The sequence below is a fragment of the Asparagus officinalis genome, chromosome 3 (genome assembly GCF_001876935.1).
Source record: "Asparagus officinalis chromosome 3, Aspof.V1, whole genome shotgun sequence".
NCBI classification, from domain to species: Eukaryota; Viridiplantae; Streptophyta; class Magnoliopsida; order Asparagales; family Asparagaceae; genus Asparagus; species Asparagus officinalis.
Window position 1 is genome coordinate 22727421 of NC_033796.1, and position 18996 is coordinate 22746416.

Below are 18996 nucleotides of genomic sequence, written 5' to 3' on the forward strand. Positions count from 1 at the left end.
CACAAAACCTCCTTTATCTCTCTAGATTTTTCAAATAACCCCCTAACATTATTAATGTAAAATATGAGATGATTAAAATACCACTGATTGAACAAAAATCATGTGAGTTTAAAGACCCAACCCAATCAAAATATTAGACTTCAGTTCGATTGGTATTGATGAGGAAACTAATCTTCAAAAAAATTCAAAAGTTTTAATTGTTTCAAACATTACAAACATGGATAAGCAGAAAATAAAAGAAGTTTAGTGTTTCAAATAAGAAAGGGGAAAAAAATAGATTTGCACATGAATCTAGTAACGAAGATGGAGGAATAAGAAGAGGGGATATAAAACGTAAGTTATTTTTAACCAAAAAAGTTAAAAAGGAACACCGTCGTAAAGATTTTAATGTCTCAGGAATAGTATGGTCATTTGAAATCTTTTGTTACTTTAGATTTTAATTATATTAGTTTTGGGGTTAGGGGGAGAAAGGTGGAGGCAGGATAAATCATATTTTGAAAGTTGAGGTGGATGATCTACACCTCCATAATTGAGGGGTGTTTTCTAAAGTTAAAATAGTTGTGGGGGATTTCTGAGACACCCTAGTTGATGGGGCTTTTCTGAAGTTAACCTTTATGTCTTAAGATCTCTGAAGTATGATATTACTTTACACATAATATATCTATCACTTTGATGCACACAACCAGATCTGTACACACAGTCCAAATGAGAGAAACAACTGTATTATTCCTTCCTGTGAGCGTAACGCGTTCAGTCACAGTTCTGTTTCCAGAGTTTCCAACATTCCAACTGTAATAAATGAACACAATACAGAAGCACGCCACATGGAGAGCATAAGCTGTGTCAATAAATAGTGTTTCTAGCAGCTTATGGGTCGATTGATAATTTTGTTGCTGCGGTACTCCGAAGATGCTAAATTGCCATGCTCCAAAATTCACATGGGACCATGTTAAATTTCTCATCCTCAATATACCATCGAAAAGATTTTTTTTTTTTTTTTTTTTTTTTTTTTGTGTAAAGCTAGGAGAATCCTATGCTATGCTAAGATCTTGGGTGAGTTGCGACACAGTTCATTGGTGCAGCTTATTTTTCTCCTAATCGAGAGTTTGTCCTCATTTTTCTCAATCCCCTGGCTCTGTCCTTACACATTTAATCGAGATTTTCTCTCCAAAAACAACTGATCGTAGTTCTTCCTCTTCTGTTGGGATTTAGGGGTGCATTCGGTCCGGATACGGCTCAGATATGATGCTTATCATATCCATATCCGCTTACACATCTCGGATACGGATACAGATACGGATATACCTCGTTAAGAAAATTTTATAACCATATCCGCTAAAATCGGATACGGTTACGGATATACATGCGGATATATAAGCGGATATGCATGCAGATACAAAACATATATGAGAAAACTAGATAGTATTGAGAAAAACATAGTCCGTTATAATTGAAAAGTTAAGATTAGACATCTTGATCATCAAAATTAACCACAAATCCATAATCTAAGAATCGAAACTATCGTAAGAGTATGACTAATATGTATTCGGATATGGATACAGATATTTCACTACAAAACCATATCCGTAACCATATCCTATCGGTTATAGATTTGAGTAACCATATTTGTATCCTAACGGATACAGTTACATATATTTTCTCGGATACGGATACGGTTTAACACCCCTAGTTGGGATGCCTTAAATCCATATGGCTAGTCCAACACGATCTCATAAAGCTATGCGTTTTTTTATTATTTAGATAAAACTATGCAGCTATATCAATTGATTTCGATAATTGGTTTAATCTAAAATGTTTTCAGATAGTTAATGCCTTATATGATCAGGTTAATTGCGAACTGACCCTTAGTATCACCCAATTGCGAATACATTCTATATAATTCTATTTTTTTGTAAATAGAACCTGAGTGAATTTTCTTTTACTTTTAAAATTATTAAAAAGATTTCAAGGATACAAATGTACCCCTTAGTTCTCTTGGTGAAGATAGACCCTCACTTGCTAAATTTTATTGGGTTCTAAAAGTGTCAAAAGATTCCTTAGAAGATGTATTTGCACTTGCGCCCGATACTATAGGAGTTTATGCGCACAAATACAGTTAAGGATATATTCAGGTGATACTATAGGAATTCAGGTGATACTATAGGAAGTCTGTTCGCAATTAATGAAAAATAATACTTGAGTTAGGCTCTGTTTGGCAAAACTAGCTGAAAGCTGCGAGATTATAGCTGAAAGCTGTCAAGCTAGCTGGAAGCTGTGAAATTATAGCTGAAAGCTGATAGCTGTGTAGCTAGCTGATTGACTAGAGCTGTTTGGCAAAAGAAGCTGTACAACTAGCTAAATTTGTTAAATGACTAAAAAAGTCATGCAATATTATTGATATAAAATTAGAATTATTAGGGGCAAAAACGAAAGAAAAAAATTGACAGCTCCTTCCCAAAGACAAACGCTACTTGAGATAGCTTTCCAAAAGCTACTTGCAAAAGACACAATCTCCAAAATAATCTCCTCCTATTTTTGATCACCAAACAGATCTACTAGCTTATTGACCAAGTCAATAAGACACAAGCTCTTAGATAAGATACTTTTTTTGGTTGCCAAAGAGTGCCTTAACCTTTTTTGTTTACTAACCGGTAAATTTTGGGGACTTATTATTAGCGTACAGCTAAAGAACAATGGCAGAGAACTTTCTACCACTGGGGCACTTATGTAAAACAATGGCAATTTCGTCATTTCAGCAAAGAACAGCCTTTTTATACCGTCTTGCAAACTTTTTTTCAATTAACTCCTCGAAAACATTCTAAACCGCAAAAACAAACCCAAAACACACGTAATATATTTCCCATTTTCTCCGCCTTCTCAATTGACCCCATTCTTCCTCTTTCCTCTCTCCATCCGATCTCATCTCCCCCATCCGATCTCATCTCCCCCAATCTCTCTCTCTCTCTCTCTCTCTCTCTCTCTCTCTCTCTAATCCTTTCTTTCTTTTTTCTAATAATAGAAACTAAAAAAAGATCTAGGGTTAAGGTTTTGTCGAGAGAGAGAGATGGGACAGCAGTCGTTGATCTACAGTTTCGTCGCTCGAGGGACGGTCATCCTCGCTGAGTACACGGAGTTCACCGGAAATTTCACGAGCATTGCTTCTCAGTGTCTCCAGAAGCTCCCCGCCACCAACAACAAGTTCACCTACAACTGCGATGGCCACACCTTCAACTATCTTGTTGAAGATGGATACAGTAAGTTTTTCTAAGTTTTTTTAATCGGTTCTGTTATTTGATTGGTTGATTGCTAGGGTTTCGTGTTTGATCTGGTAGATCTGTTGTTTGATGGCTTTGAATAGGTTAGGGTTTGATAGATTTGGTTAGATCTGGGAGTTGATCTGGTGTTTTTTGATTTAATGGAGGTTGTTAGTTTTAGGTTAGGTGCTCAGAGAAATTTTGAAGCGTAGAATATTGAATTGTGGTTATTTTAAGTTGTCCTAGCTCATATAGATCTGTATCAGTTGAACTGTAAAAGAACTTTATTTGAATCTAGTAGAGGTGACGTCTACTTAATGATTAAAGATTGTCCTTCTTGATATTCTGGTTTCATTTAAGACTTGTACAATTGAGATGTGATTTTCGCTACCATAAATAGTGGATCCTTTTTTGTATCAAGTGCTAAAGATATTTTGGTTTATCTTGAGAAGGTTTAGTATCAAAATATGGATGGTCATGTAGATCACCATTAGTTGTCGATGTCCTGAAGTTTGAACTTAGCGAGCTCTTAGCATTTGATCAGATGTTATTGTATGGTACAAAGTGCATGATCCCTTATCTGATTTGGTTTATACACTAAGGTTTTGAACAAATCTATGTGCAACTTATTGGCCGACATTGTGGTAGTCCTTCTTTGGTGAATGGTTCATTATTTCAGTGATTAGGAGTTGCTTGTTTGTTTCAAATTTTTTAAGGTAGCAAATTCTTTTGAGCCTTTGCAATTGTGGCATGTAGTGGATGTGTTTCATTGTTGATGGAACTCGATTCTCGTTTTTGCTGCTTTTACAATCACACAATGGGTTGCAGCAGTTTTTCTCAATTGTTTGTATTTATCCACATACTCAACTACAACACTTAAGGCTTAAAGTATGAGAAAATGAAGTTAGCTTTTGTTTATAATCAATAATAGGTAATGTTGCTTGAGGTGATTGTTTGGGAACTTCAAAGCCCCGTGTTGGTACTACTTTCTATATTAAAAGAGGAACCTTTCTGTTAAAGGCTCACGTCATTACGTTGTATATAGAGACAAAGAATCACATATCTATGATGATATTATCTTTTGAAGGAATCTGAAATCTACTATGGTGTGTGTGTGTGTGTGTGTGTGTGTGTGTGTGTGTGTGTGTGTGTATATGAGAAAAATGAGTATGCTTGGTACCAAGCACACGTTTTTGTGTTTGGTAGTGAGGTGGCATATTCCTCTCCATTTATTAAAATCGGGGTCCACATTCACATGGGTTGGGGAGTGGTTGGGAATTGAAATGAGTGGATGAGAATAGGACACCTCACTACCAAGCACAAAAATTGTGCTTGGTACCAAGTATACCCATTTCTCTCTATATATATACTAGTATTCATCTCATGCTAAGCACGACATCCTTACGGATTATTTATGTGGGTAATTTTTGCTCATCTCATTTTTTTTTGTCACGATAAATTTATCTTAAACATACTTGAAGTCCATCGTATATAACGAATGAGGATATTTTCTAGTCACGATAAATTTATCTATTGCAACCTCAACCTCAACAGGCTTTGATTTCCTATCGTCCACAGCCAAATTATTCTCTGTTCCAACAATGTTTGGAACCTAAGTCCAGTAAATATATGGAACCTAAGTCCAGCAAATATAAGTAAATCAATATACAGACAACCATAGAACAAATCCACAACAACTTAATCAGTAGGTACCATGTTATCTAGTTGCACAATAGATTGCATAGCAGATGCAATCTCCGAAATTGTAGTCAAGGTTGCCATTACTAAGTTCTTATTGCTATCAAACAAACGTCCTCTTAGAGCTCCAAGTAATTCAACTGAAAATTGCAAAAAAATAATCAACATCATTAGGCTTATATTGCCAATCTCACAATCTATCTAGAGTTGCAACACGTAAAAGCATACCGGTTCCTGCAGCTTGAATGCGTTTGTTAGCTTCTTCCAAAATTTTATGTACCGATTCAATAGACTCCAACCGTACCTGCACTTACGAATAAGCCTAACTGTTGAAAGAGTGCAAGCAAAGGTTGATGACAAATATACACACAAAAACATAAACAAAATACTTAACAACCACACCTTCTAGTCAGGGCTGCTCAAATTCTTTAGTAGATTAGGTAGGTGTAACCTTTGCACTAATATCTTCCCGTGACAAACCATCAAACCCAGAAGCGGAGGAAGAAGATGTGGAATCTAAAGCTTTTACAGTTTTCTTTGGAGCAGCAGCATCACCCTATCAATAACCTCGAGTATCATAAATTGATGTTCAAAATGGTGGCAATAACAGTATAGTTCAGCAATGAATGCCTATACCTAGGTTGGATTTTTCTCATATTCTGCTTCCAATGCACTAAGAAGTGCAGGCTTGACATCGACCAGGAAACCTTTAATACCTGCATGCAAGTGTTTATTAGAACTCTATTCAAATCATAAGAATCAGAATGTGCTGTAAACACCATATATTTTTACGTGGACCAACAAAGTTGTGTAAGCTTCCAATAAGCTTTATAGTTGAGTTTCTCGTTGCAGCAGTACTGGATTGCCGTCTAATGTCTTTGCAAAAATCAATTAAATCCTAGAAAAAGTCACAATTTTCAATTAGTAAAAGAGCAATATAAACTATGATAAAGAACCATTTCGTCACGAATTACAATTACCTTTAACTTTATATGGGAAACACCAAAATCGTCTACTGCAGAGACCATTCACAGATTTTCATCACTGAGAACTTTTGGATTCTTGTGCTCTTTCATAATTTTGTAGAGCTAACATATAAGCAAAATGGCCAGTTAAATATAAATACTGTTCAAAACTAACTGCAACTTCACTGCATGAAGATAAAAGATGCTGACAAAACATAAAGTTAGTAATAATATCACATGTTAGCAACTTGCGACATTCTCAGAAATTCCTGAAAAGAAAAATCTAAATTAAAAAAATAAAATACAAATAAATGTTAAATTTTAGTGGAATCATCTGTCAAGCAAAAAATGTCTATTGAAACAAATCACGGAACAATCATCAAAAGTATTAATACTTCCTTCTTTTTGCTGTTTTATATTTTATTTCCAAATAAATAACAAAATTAGATATTAGATCAAAATAAGCAAACTACTTCCAAATTATTTAAGATAAATTTGACAAAATAAAAAATAGATTAACTGATAGAGAATGGATCACACCTTCTAGAAACTGAAGAAGATTCAGATGAATCATCGATCGCCACCGCCTTCGCTCTCGCGCTGGATTGAAGATGATACAGAAGCTTATCCCAAGGAAACCGCTGAAAAAATCATAAAAAAATCAGAGAAAATAGAAATTAAAGTAAAATACCAATTGAATCAAAATTCACACAGTCAATTACAAAAAAATCAGAGAAAATAGAAATTAAAGTAAAATACCAATTGAATCAAAATTCACACAGTCAATTACAAATTTTGAATATTTACCTTAGAAATTAAAGTAAAATACCAATTGAATCAAAATTCACACAGTCAATTACAAATTTTGAATATTTACCTCTTTCGCTAAATGAAGAGGAGTGGCGCAAGCGAGAATTTCTAGCATCACTTCTTCCAATCAATAGGGATTTTGAGGATTGGGAAAGAGAATTTATCAGCAAAGAGGAAAATCTTGTAAAGGGGAGCCGCTGCATCCTTTGGACAAGGGATAGTAAAGTTGCTGCTCGGCTTCTCGCTCTTCAGTCTTCAAACTTTGCGCCTGGAATCTTGGCCTGTGCCTAGAATCGAGACAGCGAGTAAGCGTCGTTCCTCATCCACTCCGAGTTGTCGACGCAGATCATCATAGCCTGGGGGGAGTTTCAATCTTCGATAGTTTGTAAAAAACTCTAAAGAGTTAAAAAGATAAGATGATGGATTGATTGCAGACCTCGAGAACCATAGCGATTAAAGGAGAGAGAAGCGAGTAGCGTCGGGAGGAGCGAGTGATCATGAACTCATCGGCATCGCCACCGCCGGCGCTCCCGGGATCGATGGGTTTGGGATCCATGAATGGATGTTAGCGACTTTAGAGGGATTTTAGGGCTAGGGTTGTGGGGAAGTTGACGCAACTGCAAAACATGGTTGAAGAAATTGCGAGCAGAAAAGAAATCGTTGAGGGAAATTGATAGAATACGTGGATAAGGAGAAATTTTACTGTTCACCATCTGGTTTTCCTTTAGTTATAAGGTGGTTGTATATGTGAATTTGTAATGTTCCTTATTATTGTTGTAAAAAGTCTCAAACAAAAGCCCCGCTAAAACTTCACTTTAGCTAAATCAAACAATTAAACAATTCACTTTGGCCAAAGACAGTTTTTATTCAAAAGCGATATTAAATTGCCCCTAGCTATTTATCGGCTTGAAACCTTTTGCTTTGAACTGGTTGTCTCAAGTCTTCAAAAATGTTGATTCTTAATTTTTCAATAATTTTCATGCAAGATTCTCTTGCATCCATTTTTTCTTAAATTTTTATGTTATGTTTTTTTCCTGTTTCTCATGTTCATGTTCCTTGTTATCTTCACACTTCAAAAGTGCAAAATCGTTGACTCTTTACATGAGGGTTAACTAAATATATTGTATTTAAATATAAGTCATTCTAATTCTTTTTTTCTTTTGTATTTATTTTTTATTTTGAAATTCCACTACTTTTCATTATTGGCAATCCTTTCTTTTGTATTCACATGTACACATTTAAAATATAATATGTTTTGTTATTTATGTACCTATTCTTAAACCTTATAGTGATTGTTCTTTATTCTCTATTTTGTATGTAGGTTAGCGTATCAAAAAAACTAGATCTTAATAAGTACATCTTCTCATTACTTCATAAAGCTATCTTTTAGATCTTATGTTGATGAGATATTGTTACATTTAATTTTTAGATGCGTCAATAAATATTTTTTTTGCCTGTAAATTTGAACATCAAAGTCTTATTTTTTATTTTATGTTTTCTTAATTTTCATTTTCTCTATTGTATTTTATTTTCTATTAATATTTTAATTTATTTGAAGGGGTCTGTGTGTTTTTTGCTTCTAAAATCTCAAAAAACCGATGTTATACCCCGTCGCTTTGCTTTGCTATGCTTATCGCTTTCCACAACATCGCTACCTAGAAATAAGTAGAAGATCTTTTGACTATATGGTGCAGTTAGTATAAAATTTTATGCTTTGTCCTTTATCACGAATGAGAAATAATTTTGAAACAGATTCTTAAGACTAAAGTTCTCTGTTGAGTTTGTTAGGCATAAGTGGATTGGATACAGGTCATGGCTCATGCCATATCCATAACCTGAAACCTAATATATTATTAGAAACAAATGGAGATATTGATCAATTATTGACAATGGTTCTGGTCCCTACTCATGAGGAATGTATATCGGCACAAAATTGGTGTCTTATTGTTGTAAAAAGTCTGCTAAAGCCCCACTTTGATATGTCGTTTTGGAATACTGTTGTCCCACTTCGAGGTTTAATAAAATTTTCACATGGTATTTTCATTTTTTTATGTTTACTGTTTTTATTTAAATCTTAGCATCAATTACTTGTTTGTTTTCTTTATTATGCAAATTTATAGATTCCAATTCCCCTATCATTCTTTGCCTTCTAATTTTTGCCTTTGGCCACTAAAAGCGCACTAAACCTCACAAAGAAAGTCTTGGTCCTTTCTCATTCCCCCCTATCTTTGTAGAAGTTCTCACTCCTATAAGCTTGGCAGGGAAGTAAGGGCTCAATAGCCTGTTAGCAAGCATGACGCCATGGCTTGTGGAATTTGATTTAACTTATCCAATAATATGAAAAAGGTGGACTAGATGCATGGGAGGAGTTTATATAGAAATGGACAGATCATTTTTGCATGTTTTGCTTTAACTGACATTTGTTTAAGCATGAATTATTGGGTTTAGTTCTGATGTTACATGCTACTTAAAGATACAATGTACACATGCTTCCTACCTCCATTCGAGTTTTCTATCATATGCATTAACTTTTCATTATGTTACAATCAGCATTTCATGTATAGATCTATAAACATAACCTCTGCACACTGCCTGGGGTTGCGGGGATATATTAAACATGGAGGTGTCAACTTACCCGTATATATCCTAGTTATTTATTTTCCATTGAGCTACCACTTTTATTAAGGTTATGGCTCATATCAGTTGCCTTCAAGCTATGTTTCATGGGTACGAGTACCAGTACGGGTACATATACAGGACACGACAAATTTGTAAAAGGTAGGGTACAGGGACGCTGCTATATAATATTCATATACACATGTTATATACTGAAATTAATAATTTATAACAAGGATGAGGATTAACATTTATGTGGATTATAAATTGGAAAAATTGCTAGTTTTTGAAGTAGACATTCAAACGGTCATTCAAAATAATAATTCGGAACCTGATTTATGCCCAAGGGGTTCCAAGAATTGGATGTGATGCGTATGATATATGCCCAAAAAGTGCATGACGAGTATTTTAAAGTAAAACATGTATTGTATAATTGAATACATGCTCTAATAAATGTATGCACATATATGCAAGGAATGTTCGAAAAGTTTGGGTACGGATACATGTCGGGTACGGGTACGGCTCTAGATTAGAAGTACCCAGGTAACATAGCCTTCGGGCAACCATGTCTCCTTGATGACTATAGTTAAGATCAGGTGATTCATGGTATCTAGAAAAGTATAACTAGCTTTTTGAAGTGCTTGAACAGAGTTTTAAGTTATACAAGAATTATGGTGTATTAGACTACAACTTCTTCGAGGCAATCACTTATTTTAACAGCCATTTCCTTATGCATAGAGTAAGTGAAATGTTGGAGATGAATATTTCATATCCATCATATCATCTGATGATATATGTTATTTTATTTAGAGAATTTGTAACCTGTGAGCAATGCTTCCTTCTGATCATTCAATCACTAGTTGTATTTCTGCATAAAATCAGTACACAACTTTGAATGAGAAATAGTAAATTTTAATCATAATTTATTCATGGAGAAACTTATTAGATCCACCGCCACCCACCCCTAACTGAAAAATGAAAAGAAAACTCAGAGAGTGATACTACACTATTTAATCATCTGTGCTCTTTTGATAATTTATCTTCGGTGTACAAATCCTTATTAGGTTATGTAATTCTGTGCGAGTGTGTGCATATACGTGCATGGTGGAGACTAGCTTATAGCATGAAGTCATGGAAGTTTGTTTTAGGATATTTTCTCAGTTTCTCTGTTAGGGTTAGGTTCGTGCAATCGTGCATACCAAAATGTTGGAATATTGTTGCAGAGGTGACTTTCTCATGGACTTTGGGATATTGGATCCTTCAGTTGTCCTGCATGCTTTGATTGTTGGATCTAAACGTTTGCTGTAATGGAAACAGTTGTGTGGTGGTTGATTCCTTGGATTTGACATATGACTTGCATCTGTTAAGTACAGGTTTGAAGGTTAGCTCAACCATTTTGAGATTCTTCAATGTTAAAACAAAAAGTCATATCGTGTTTTCTTTCCTTAAAACTTTAAAATTAAAAAAAAATCTATCTGATCAAATTTGGCAACATTTGCTCCAATTTTTCTCAGAGAAAGTAAATGAAAAGATAGGTTGTATACTGGTATGACTTATGAGTTTGTTAATTTGTAAATTGAGCGTGTTGTGTAAGTTTTGTTTCTTGCTTTATTGACCCCCCCCCCCCCCCTTTATTGCTCCTTTCCTGAAGTGATCTTTAGTACTAGAACTTGGTCTCACTGAGAGTGCCATTTCTATTCCTATCAGAATAGTTCCTTTAATTATTTTATTGTTGAGATGCATGCACATTGTCTTTGGATATTGCTACCCACGCTCATACATGAGCATCTTATTTACTTGGATTTCCTGCAGCATACTGTGTTGTTGCTGTGGAGTCAACTGGTAGACAAGTGCCCATTGCATTTCTTGAGAGGGTTAAGGAAGATTTTAACAAAAGATACGGTGGAGGAAAAGCTGCGACTGCTGTAGCCAACAGTCTTAACCGGGAGTTTGGGTAAATATATTGTTTCTCCGGACTATTAAGGCTTGAGAGTAATTACTATCATACCTTCTTATTTCTTTACTGACTGTAGTAACAATGATTCAGGTCTAAATTGAAAGAGCACATGCAGTATTGTGTGGACCACCCTGAGGAGATTAGTAAGCTTGCAAAGGTGAAGGCTCAGGTTACCGAAGTGAAAGGAGTGATGATGGAAAATATTGAGAAGGTGAAGCTTTAGAATTTGTTGCATACCAGCTATGATCTATTCAGTTTTGAGCTTGAGACGTCTTAAAAATTTTGCTATTCTGAGCTTTAAGCTGCAGACAGAGTGAGCACTTTATTAACTGTTTACCAATTTGCGATCCCCAGGTACTTGATCGTGGAGAGAAAATTGAGCTCCTTGTGGACAAAACAGAGAATCTTCGCTCTCAGGTTAGCAGTGGTCATTGTTTACCCCCATATATATATATATATATATATGCTTGGTACCAAGCACAAATTTTGTGCTTGGTAGTGAGTTGGTACAATCCCCCTCCACTCATTCAAATTGGGAACTTACATTCACATGGGTTGAGGAGTACATAGGGATATACAACCATTTGAATTAGTTGAGGAGATTATTATGCCACCTCAATTCCAAGCACAAATTTTTGTGCTTGGTACCGAACATACCCATTTCTCTCTCTCTCTCTCTCTCTATATATATATATATATATATATATATATATATATATAGAGAGAGAGAGAGAGAGAGAGAGAGAGAGAGAGAAATGAGTATGCTTGGTACCAAACACAAGATTTTGTGCTTGGTAGTGAGGTGACATATTCCCATGCACTCATCAGTTATCTCATTTTCTTCCACTTTCCAACTCATGTGAATGTGGTCCCCTATTTGAATGAGTGGATGAGAATGAACCACCTCACTTCCAAGCATAAAAACTTATGCTTAGTACTAAGTTCCTCCATATTGCTCATAGAGGATGTGTGTGTTTGTGTGTGTGTAATATGCTGGTGAGCTGAAACCTTAGATTTTACCTCTAAACAAGATTAAATATGCATATTTGCAGGCACAGGATTTCCGCCAGCAGGGAACAAAGATGAGGAGAAAGATGTGGTTTCAAAACATGAAGATCAAATTGATTGTGTTGGGCATCATTATCGCTTTAATTCTCATCATCGTCTTGTCTGTTTGCCACGGCTTCAAATGCCATTGAGTATCATCATGATCTCCGTCATGCCCGTTATCAAGTCGTCGTTTCTGCTGGTGCTCAAGTATAGTCATGTATCAATTACTACGAAAAAAAGACTTCTATGTTGTAGACTGTGGTTTGACATCTTGTGATTGGTGAAATGGTATATCCTTTGCCGTTCTTTCGTTCTTCTGAACAAATGATTACTGGAATTGTGTTACTTTTTATGCACAGGATCTTTCTGTGCGCATAGCCTAAATGTATGCACATATTATTCCTATCTTGCTTTTGATTTGTCGGTAGAGGCTTGTCTTTCTGTAGAGTTTTCTTGTCATTTAGATGATATTTGATTCATTAGAATGTTCAGTTGGCTGAGGGTAATTTTCTTCATTGTTGCGCCTGTAAAAGAAAGTGTAAAACTACATGAATGTTGCTGTTTAGTTTCGATTTATTTCCAATGAAGCTAATCCATACTGAACGAGGTATGAACAGGCCAATGTTTTGGGCTGAAATTTGTTGTCCTTCGATATTTGGGACTCACGGCAGATGCTTGACAATGCGTAAATTGTAAGAATACAGGCTGGCATTTAACCTTCGATATAAAAAGCAGGAGTCCCATGGATAAGCCTCTTTGTAAGCGTAGTCCCTCTCTTTTTTTTTTCTTTTCTTTTTTTTTATTAATAATTGGGCTACTGAGGACCATCTCATCCCTGCACGGAGAGATCGCCTCAAGCGAGGGCAGTCTCCTAGTCCTAGTTCAAGATAGTGCTTCGCTTACTCATCACGAGATCAACCCTCTCCATAGTCAACTAGAACTTCCGACAAACAAAGCAGCTGAACCAATATAACATTTCAATACCTCTTGATGATCATTGCCACTTCAGTTTATCTATAATTGCTAAAAGAAGTTGGATAAAGGTTAATAAAAAGCCTCGGCTCAATTATTGATCACTCGTGTCGGTACTAACAAGGTCAAAACTTCATGTTTCCTACAGAAGAAGCTCAATAATTGAAGACTTAAAAAGACCAATAATTGTCCTCTTTGCGATAAAAAAACAAAGCAGATTTAACTTTTCAAACAGCTAGCTTGTACGCTAACCACCATCCCCAGTCACCTCATTACCCATCGTTACGCACAAGAGAACTCGACAAACATATACACAAAACACCCTTCTTCTCCTCTTAACAACTATTAACATACAAAAAAACTATTCAAGAGAACAAATTAAATCAACAAGCCATCTGATCTCTGAAAGGAGTTATCTCCTCAAAGATAGGCAATCTCCTTGACCTAAAAGGAGTCCATTCGTTCATCACATCCAACCTCTCCATAATCTCCTCCACTGAAGAAACCTCATCCTTCATCCTCAACTCCTCAATCTCCTTCATCATCTCCTCAGCTCGAGCCACCGTCTTGTTACTCTCATCCAAACTTAAATCCGAGTATCTCCTATTCACAACATCACCGAGAACACAACGTGCATCGTCAAATCTCCCCATTTTCATAAGGCAAAGGCCGAGATTGCAAGCCTTGTTTGCATCCGGTTCAACCAACTGAGCCTTTCTATAGACAACCTCAGCTGCATCATAGTTATTCTGTTGCATATAAGCCCATCCAAGGTTTCCCAAAATTCTCGCCGTCTCTTGTTGGATCGAGACTTGAAACTTCTTTCCGTGAGATCTCGCGGTCTTGGTGGTTTTTCCATTGAACGCTTCGCCCAAGTAAATGGCCCGTAGTTTTTGTTTGAGGAGTTGGATCTGTTGGTCGATCTGGCCACATTTCTTGTAGAGGTCGATGAGGAGGTTGTCGAGGGAATCTTGAGCTTGTTTTGAGCAGAGGTGGCGAAAGGATTTGATGGCTTGAGGGCACTGTCTACTCTGTCACCCGCGTTTATTGCTTTCCAAAACCAGATGATGGCTGATTCATGATCTTTTTCAACTAGCTGTGATTTTAAATACCAGGGTCAGCTCTTGAAGGAAATTGAAAATTTTCCCGCCAGTAATAATGAAAATGATTAATAATGTTTGATGATATTATTGTCTAGCTTATAATCAGATTATTGCTGGCAGTATATATATTTTGGTCGTTGCACCCACCGTCTTCTCTCAAAAAAAAAAAACAAAAAAAAAACAACGATGCCATAAGATTTAACGGAATTAAGTCCATGGCTAATCCGATCCGGCCCCTCCACCACCGCGAACCCCTGTTCGATTCAGGCATGATACACTTTTTATTTATTGGGAGAACCCAAGCACTCTCTTGCGGATCCACCAAACAACTCTAAGGAATGGTTTTCTCTTTTGAAAGATACATGAGCGAAATAATCAATCTATTGATATTGGAACACCAAAAAGATTCTTCCAATGTCTCATTTCTGGGTTCAATGGAATTTATAGGTATAGGAAGAAGTCCCATCAAATAGAAATTTTTTCTTTCGCCCATCTTTCAATTATTAATATCGAACCTATTACACTCGTAGTCCAAAGAATGAGAACCAACTATGTAGCATCTATATGATAATTCAAGTATTGTATACTTTATTAGTCCGATCCTTTGTAGGAACTACTTGCAAAATGGATCTGTTTATTATAAAGAGATTCGTTGTTGAACATAAAAAAAATCATTATGGTCTATTTCTTTTCTTTTCTCCAAATATTATTCTAAAAATTTTAAATTTATTCCTATTAGAAGTAAGATGAAGCGTTGCCATCATTAAGAAACAACAAAAAGGGTGTTATTCCTATTAGAAGAAAGATGAAGAGTTGCCATCATTAAGAAACAACAAAAAGGATGTAGCCTCTTTCTCTAAAGAGCTTTGCTACAGTGACCCAAAATATGGGACCAATAAAAGGGACAAGTGAAGTGTCCCCCTCCTATTGGATAATGAGTTGGTCATCATTAATGATGGCCAACTCATTATCCAATAGGAGGGGAACACCTCACTTGTCCTCTTTATTGGTCCCATATTTTGGGTCCTTAAAAAATTTTTCTTCTCTAAATAGTAACGTGGATAGAGTATTTTATAGGAAAATGATAGCACACCCCTAACCACAACTCCAACCATACCCCCTCTCTCTCTCTTGCTATAGTGTACGAAGCCTCACATGAGATTTTAAATTTTTAAAATCTTATGTGGGGCCCGATGCATTGTAGCAAGAGAGAGGGGGTTGTGGTTGAGGGTGTGCCCCTAGTGCCACTCTATTTTAAAAGTGATGATTGACATTTGATTGGATTTCATAGTACTAAGATATTTTATTAAATGCTTTAATCATGATGTAATTACGAGACAGATTTCAGCATATAGCTAGAATATTAGGTAGATTTTAATAAAAGATCCAAATGCGTTAAAAGATGAAGAAAATGAAACTCAAATACAATGGGCCTAAATTTATTTTATTTAATTTTTTATTTCAGACATTTGTGACTAACTAATACTACGTAGGTACATCATTTGTGAAATTTGAGGGGGAATTTGGCTGGATATCAAGTATTTGAAGTTGTATGATGATTAGATATGCATATATCTTTGATTAACTGTACTAAAATTAATTTGAAGAAAGTAGACAACATAGGGTTCCAGTTCCGGCATATATGGAGATTTAGTAGACCTCAATCCCTAAACCTGAACCCAACCCTAAACCTTAAAAAATTAAAAATTCCAAAGTTGTTGTGATATTAAAATGATTTTTCGTACATAAGGTTGTTGGCAAAGACCCAGAACATTTTCTTTTTTATTCTAAATCTTCCTTTTTTTTTCTCCTCCACCCCTTTTTAGAAAAAATATACATTTGTACTATACATAGTTGAGAAAGCTTGGTGGAAATTCATCAGATAAATAAAAAATATATATGAGATTGGCATCATTAGATTAGGATTTCAGTCTACTAAAAAACCTCATCATAGTAGAATCTGATCTAATTAATTTTAATATTCAGGATTCAGTTAAAAGAAGATCTCAGTCTTATAAACATGCAACATTGACGAAGACCTATACTCTTGCTAGTAGATTTATAAGATTGTTGTTCACCTTTGAAGTTGTTAAATGACTTAACATGCACATTTTACTAGTGATATCAAACACGAACGCCAATGGAAAAAGAAAAAATGTAAAATATAATTTGAAATATTACTTTACATTTGCTCCATGTTAACACACTTTAGAGCACACATATAATCTATCAAATTGCTACTTCGAAACCCTAATAATTAGGGGAACGTCTATACCTCAACAGCCCAGCATAATATCTAGCTAATGTCAATATCACTGGTATATGATCTAATTAAGGCTTTATTTATTTTAGTTTTAATTTTAATTTTAATTCATTTTAATATTGAGGTGAAATTCATGTGCTCCTTTCGTTGTGTACATTTAGTGCTTGTAACTGGAACCATTAGCTCACAATTATTCATTTTAGGTCACAATTATTATCTCTTTTGAAGTGCATCACTTTATAAACATATTAACTTCCATGCAATAAGTTAGCGATAATATTCAATAATTCCACAAAGAATTGTTTTTTTTTTCATAATTCAGCGATCAATTAGTCAGCAAATTAAGAGCCCCGCTACAATATAAATTAACGTTACAGTTTATTGCAATTTTGAAGGAAATTTCATGCACATTATTTTTAGTATAAGGATTGGTATTACTTATTAGGTTGATAAGTGACCATAAAACCAACAATACTCATGTAATAAAAGAGTTGCAGGGAATAGTCATGCACTCTAAAAAGAATTATCCTGATTGGCTACATATATATATATATATATGTATATATTTATATATATATCTAGACATAAAAAAGATAAAAATAAAAATACTAGCTACTAAGTGGCACATAAAAGAGCGAAAACGAATAAATGAAAGTAGAAAATCGATCTAATGAAGGAAAAAGAGGAAAGTAAAGTACCTGTAGGTGCTTAGCTCTGACATAAGGGCTATCCCCAGCTGGAACTTTGTGGATGACATGAAAGCTCTCTTCCTTCTTCTTGTTCTTCAATCCCTCCATCATCATCATCTTCTCCTCTCTCTGTCTCTCTCTCTCGATGGAGAACAACAACATATATCAGAGAGAGCTTTGCTAGGACTCTTTTAAGAGAGGGAGAGAGAGAGAGAGGAAGTTAAATAAAGGAGGGAGGAGACTGCATTTAGACGGGAAAGCGTCCTGGTACGTTGTTGGAAGAGGTTGGATTGGCTGTCAGAAGAGTGATGTGGCGGGTCGGGTCGGGTCGGGTTTGATGTGCTTCTTCTTTCATTCATTTGATTGTGGTTAGACGTTGTGTAGGGCCAATTGAGGTTAAATTTCGCGAAATTATCATGAAGTGCACTAGGTTTTTTTTTTATATAAAATTTTGATAATTTATTTTGTTGGGAATTTAACGCTGAAAACCCTAAGACAGCAGAAAACGCGGTATAGAGAAAAGTATATCAAGTTTAACGAGATTCGGCAACTGTTTACGTCTTCGGGAGCCACACAATTAATTTCTTATTTATCAATAAGAAATTACAGCACAAGAGCCGATCTCAAACTGAGATCCATCAATACAAACAATGTAGCTATAGTGTTAAATGACCAAAGGGAATAATCCTTATTTAATGCTCTTAAGAACCCCTTTAATTTCCCTTTTAATTTCTTCTCTCTCTCTCTAAAACCCCCCCAAACCGTGAGTGCTGGAGAAAAGAGAAAAGAGCAGGAGGGGAAAAATGGCCGCCGCCTGGGGAGAAATCGCTACTGCGATTTGGGTCTGCCGCCGCTGGAGAAGAGCACACGAGAGAGAGGGAGAGCACACAGAGCTCGAGCACTAGGTTTCCCTTTTATAGGGAAACCCTAGGGTTACGCTGGCGACAGGCTATCGCCAGCTCATGCATAGGGCTCGAACCTCGTCCACCGAAGTTCGTTTGCTCGAGCCTCTTTTTCTCGTGTTCGAGCCTCGTCAGCCCATGTCCGAACCTCGTCTAAACTTGAAGCTCGACCCTCGACCCTCGTCCAAAAATCAACCGCTCGAACTGATTTCGACCCTCGTCTGAAGCTAGCCTCGAGCTCGCCGTCGATCTCGCCTACGGAGGTTTGATTCTTCACCCAATTCCAACAATCTCCCACTTGGAGAACAAACCGTCTTCAGCAGACTATCTCAACAAGTATCATCTCTTATGTGGTTCCGCCCTCATCACTTATGCATGAAAGCCAACTGAAGTTACGCACAACTCCAGTTTCTGAACGGTCACCATTTTTGTTAACATATCTGTTGGATTCTTACTTTCTGAAATCTTCTCCAGTTTTAACACATCATCTTCCAACAGGGATCTGATGAAATGGTACCGAAGTGTAATATGCTTTGTTCTAAAATAAAATGCGGAATTCTTAGCCAAGTGAATCGCACTCTGACTATCGCTATGCAAAACATTCTTCTCCTGTTTGAATCTCAGCTCTGTTAATAAACCCTGAAGCCATATCATCTCTTTACTGGCTTCAGTCACTACAACATACTCAGCTTCTGTAGTGGACAGAGTGACAATCTT

General features: G+C 36.0%; 1 protein-coding gene and 1 pseudogene across 1 annotated transcript; one reads left to right on the forward strand and one right to left on the reverse strand.

Moving 5' to 3' along the window:
• LOC109833374 lies at nt 2864–12789 on the forward strand (annotated as a pseudogene).
• LOC109833375 (protein SULFUR DEFICIENCY-INDUCED 1-like) lies at nt 13440–17555 on the reverse strand. The gene is given in 3 exon segments (XM_020401027.1): nt 13440–14334; nt 14337–14418; nt 17387–17555. Coding segments are annotated over 3 exon segments (864 nt in total). The 5' UTR covers nt 17540–17555; the 3' UTR covers nt 13440–13705.